At 42.9% G+C, this 4459-nt stretch overlaps 1 protein-coding gene across 1 annotated transcript in view; it reads right to left on the bottom strand.

Annotated features, from left to right (window-relative positions):
* Nucleotides 1–770: 770 nt before the first annotated feature.
* The window catches only part of LOC123185516 (serine/arginine-rich splicing factor SR45), a 4163-nt gene continuing 474 nt past the window's right edge, over nucleotides 771–4459 (bottom strand). The window contains exons 2-11 of the mRNA XM_044597393.1: nucleotides 4227–4448; nucleotides 3779–3825; nucleotides 3606–3686; nucleotides 3344–3512; nucleotides 3006–3225; nucleotides 2862–2927; nucleotides 1768–1884; nucleotides 1519–1591; nucleotides 1374–1436; nucleotides 771–1204 (exon numbers count right to left, since the gene is read on the bottom strand). Of these exons, the coding sequence (XP_044453328.1) occupies nucleotides 1395–1436; nucleotides 1519–1591; nucleotides 1768–1884; nucleotides 2862–2927; nucleotides 3006–3225; nucleotides 3344–3512; nucleotides 3606–3686; nucleotides 3779–3825; nucleotides 4227–4448 (1037 nt within the window). The 3' untranslated portion in view covers nucleotides 771–1204; nucleotides 1374–1394. The remainder of the gene's footprint in view (nucleotides 1205–1373; nucleotides 1437–1518; nucleotides 1592–1767; nucleotides 1885–2861; nucleotides 2928–3005; nucleotides 3226–3343; nucleotides 3513–3605; nucleotides 3687–3778; nucleotides 3826–4226; nucleotides 4449–4459) is intronic.

Here is a 4459-nt window from a genome sequence, read left to right as displayed (position 1 = left end):
GTCCGGCACCTCGTTCGGACCGGATCGAAGGTCGAAGCCACACTGCAGTGCGCTTTTTTATTCTACCATAGTTTGCTAAATAATGGCTAACAACATTTTGTTCTCTCCTTACATGCTTGACTAGATATTCTCCACGTTCCTGTAGAAGCATAGTGATCTCACGAGCCATCAACATCTGGCCCTAAAATTACATTTAAGGGGAGTCTTCTTTAGGGACTTGTTGGAGATTCTCTAAAATGTCTTATTATACATCCATTGAACTTTTACAAGGTTGACTTTTTTTAATAAAAATGTACTAAATTGAAAATGCATGGTGTGAACATCACATCTGAAACCATGCGAGATTTAAATTTGAAACCATGGTGTGAACTAACTCAAAATAAAAATAATAGTCTAGAAATTTAAATTTGAATTCTATTTTCAGTATAATGTTGTTGTGATCGGGACAATGCGAGATTTACAGGGCGCAGATGGTGTAATATCGCAGTAGTGTCATCATCCTCAAAAGAAATTATTCATCAAAAAAAATCATATTGGTTGTTTTGGGGCAGCACAATTTACTCAATAGAAGGTCCAAATCCTCTCTGCTGTAAAAAATAATAACAATAATTTATGATTTAAATAAGCTCCATGAGTATGGTCATTTTATTTTACCTTGTTGATCAAAATCGTCCCAGGTTTCTCCATATAAGGTTTCTTCATATATTCCGTTTTACTGGGACAGAAAACTGTTGTCTATCTCATGTAGAATGAGATGGCCGACAGTGATGTCAAAAATAACATGTGTAATAACTTGACAAACATAAACAACATAAGCACACATGAATCCACCGACAACAATTTTTTGGGGCGGGCACAACAATCCCGTAAAATTAAATTTACCAACATAAATATCCAGGTCTCATCGAAAATTCGAAACGAGAAAACCGATTAATGTGCTCTAATCCACTACAGAACGAAAGCCAACTCTTCGAAGATCTCAGACAGAGACTCGCATGCTCGTTCCAATGATATGTGACCCGATCCGAAGCTTGATGACAGCAACAGAGGCAAACCAGATCATCAGAGATAAAAGGACAACGAGACAAAAAAGATTTTACCTACCAGGGTTTTAACATGTCTGGAGTTCTAACGGCGGATAGGGGAGGATGAACCACTACTATTGCTGAAGCTAGAGGCACTTCTCCGTCTCCCTCTAAAGGGCCTGCGCCAAATGAAAGAAAAGAAAAAAGAATTCCTTTCTGTTAGATAAATAAATTGGTTTGAAACGGGGCAAAATAACGTCTAATTTCCTTTTGTTGTATTTGAGACGGATTCTTATGATGCACAATTAAACAGGTTGCTCTAATAGAAGAAAAAATAGCACCACTTACGACTTGGAAAGGCAAAGGTTACTACCTTTGAGGGCTGCGACTTCTCAGTACCCTTCCGGCTCCCTGTACAAGAGGAATAATCAGCCCTCTTTCCTTTTTTTCATCTTAAAGAAAAAAAAGAAGAGAGTAAAAGTTACGAGTTTACCCTTCTTGGCGGCGTTGGTGATTCAGAATATGACGAGGATGAGCGCCCACGCCTCACAGGAGCTGCTCGACCCCTGGTTCCATAGAGTGGTTTGTTAACACAAGGGGATATTTCTTTACACTGCTCAGGAGATAGCGCTGAAGTGACAGGCTGACTGTAAGTTTCCTTTTGTCTCATAAAAGATGCACAAACCACTGATCCAAAATGGTACAAAAATAAGATATGAACCTAGGTCAACAACACCATTACCTGACAGGAGAAATTGATCTGGAAAGGGAGCGAATTGGTCGACGAATGGGAGATCTACTACGAAGATAAGGAGGTGGCAGCCTTCTGGGAGGACTTCTCATCCGCATTGGAGGTGTCCTGCAGAATGAAAGAATGGTTAACAGAGATAAAATGCAAGCAATACTTTGCATAAATAGCTTTTTCTTATATAACTACTCAAAAAGATAACTGGAAAGTAGAGTAAATTAGAAACTTCTTATATAACCAATCAGATTTACTACATAGGACCCAGTTTATCGTCCCAATGGTTCACGCAAGTTAAGACAGAGTAACTATCCAAGAATAATTAGCAGGCTCCGTCTTCTAATTTGGAACTAGAGCTGCATGGTATTAGCTACTTCTTATATAATGAGATAAGCTACAGACTAAGATTCATGAAAATAAGGCTCAAATAACAGCTAGTTGTTCAGATGAATACAGAATATGTGAAAAGCTTATACTGTCTCTTAAGGGCATTTTGGCTGGTATGTTGATACTGAGAGTTCAGAAATAATTGTAGTGCACTAATATTTTGGGCACTAAGCATGTTCATTACTGATTTTTTTTCTTTTTATGGCTAAATAATCACAGATTAAATGAGTTTGGGGAAAACTGTCGAGATATTGGCTTTGCATTTTTGCCCATCGTAGCGCATTTTCCTTAAGTGTTGACTGTTCTGTCTCTTGAAACAGATTAGAAATAGATCGGATAAGTAGGCAGACCAGGGATAGGATTGAGTGCATTTATGAGGTTGCAAGCGAAAGTTGTACACACAAGGGGTTATGGATCCAATATGACATTTGTGATGCTTGGTAACATGCTGATTATATTGGTTAACCTTGATGACGCCCAAAAAAGACTTGACCGTGATGATGATGATGATGATGTGTTGTCAACCAGTGAAAAAGGCACCATGAAGTCAAAATGTAGAAGGCAGAAGAGAGCCAAATATTGTATTGCAGAGACAGAAGAAAGCGACATGTGTGTGGTGTGCAGCCTAAACTACTATCTTTCATGCTACATTGATGGTATGCCCATCACTGATATTGGCACAGCGGCACTCTGAAATGGCTTACATCCTTCTAGGAGCGAATGGAGAACGTCTTCGGACTGGACTAACATAACCTCTTCTTGGTGAAAAGCTGCAATCAAAAGAAACATTTCAGCACTTCCCAATCACCATGGCAAAGACAAAGAGAATGCATCTAGGCGTTACTCACCGCCTTGGTGATCTGAATCTTCGAGGGGGTGGAGAGGGAGACCGTCTTCGAACTGGATATCCTGGTCTCAGGCTAGGAGGTGTTCTGCCGCGCCTGAATAGAGGAGGATCTTTCCAAGGGTGAATTGGTGGTGCATCAGGCTGCCGCCTAGGTGAGTCAACCCTTCCGCTTGGAGCAGGTCGCCTTTGTGGAGACAGAGCTGGTTTTCTTTGAGTAGATACTGCTCACAGGTAAGTATTTAAGCTTCAAACAGCATATATATTACTGCTCAATGCAAACATGATGCCTGGTTTAGGGGCCGAAAAGCAGCTTGTGGTATTGGAGGACAAGAAGCTTACATTCCCTGGGTCGCTGCTGAGTGGCCTTTTCAGCATTAGGAACAACTGTATCAGTCTCAGGCAGATCTCTTTTCGGAGGATTGGGAAGAGCCTTCGGCAAAGAAACAGCAGCTTTTTGGCCCGGTGCAGGTGCGAATTTCACTTTAACAACATTCCCATCAATTTGAGCCTGTGCAAGTCAACAAGTTTGAATTGTTAAAACCACCGATTTTCCTGAACTATAGATGAAATGTGGTTGAGCAGGGCAGATTTCGATTCATACACCATCCATGTAAAGAAGCGCCTTCTCGGCATCAGCTCTCATCTTGAACTCAACGTATCCGTACCCACGAGGAAGATTGACCTGAATCAAAGACAACATATATAGTCATGACATAACAACGATCACAGCATTTCCCCCTAGAGCCATAATGACTTCTAAACTCATCTGCTTACCGCCTTGTCCATGGACAGCTCCACATTGACGATTTCACCATAGTTCTCTGCATCACAGCACAACGGTGGCAATCAGCTAAAGGCGGCGGCAATGGCTCAACATCAGCGATTCTTTCAGAGAACGAAGACGTGCAGTATACATAAGCACTAAGAACTGAACTTCACCATAGTTCTCCCCAGCACACTTGTGTGGTAATCAGCACAATGCAGCGATATATATTCAGAGAATGAAACGCGCAGCAGCATAAGCACCAAGAACTTAACTTCAAGCAGTAAATCAAATCACACAGTCACACAATGGTGGGTAATCAGCTAAAGGGGGCAGCAAATGGCACGCTATCAGCAGCAGCAATGTATTCAGACAACGAAAACATGCATCATAAGTACAGTGCTACTAAGAACTGAACTTCAAGTAGTATTCAGAGAGGAGAGGAGTGGTTCTGCAGACCGAAGATCTCCCTGAGATGGCCCTCGGTGACGTTGCGGGAGAGGCGGCTGACGAGGAGGACGAGCGACGACTCGTCGGGGACCGGAGCGGGGGAGGGCTTCCTCGGTGCTGGAGGGGGAGGCGAGGGTTTCTTGGGCGGCGGCGAAGGCGAGGTCGGGCGGCCTCCCTTGGGCCCCTCCCGCGGCGGCGGCGGCGAGCGGCCCCTCCGCGCGGCGGACGAGCTGCGAGGAGAC

Source organism: Triticum aestivum, chromosome 1A (genome assembly GCF_018294505.1).
Source record: "Triticum aestivum cultivar Chinese Spring chromosome 1A, IWGSC CS RefSeq v2.1, whole genome shotgun sequence".
NCBI classification, from domain to species: domain Eukaryota; kingdom Viridiplantae; phylum Streptophyta; class Magnoliopsida; order Poales; family Poaceae; genus Triticum; species Triticum aestivum.
This window is presented reverse-complemented; position numbering and strand designations above follow the sequence as displayed.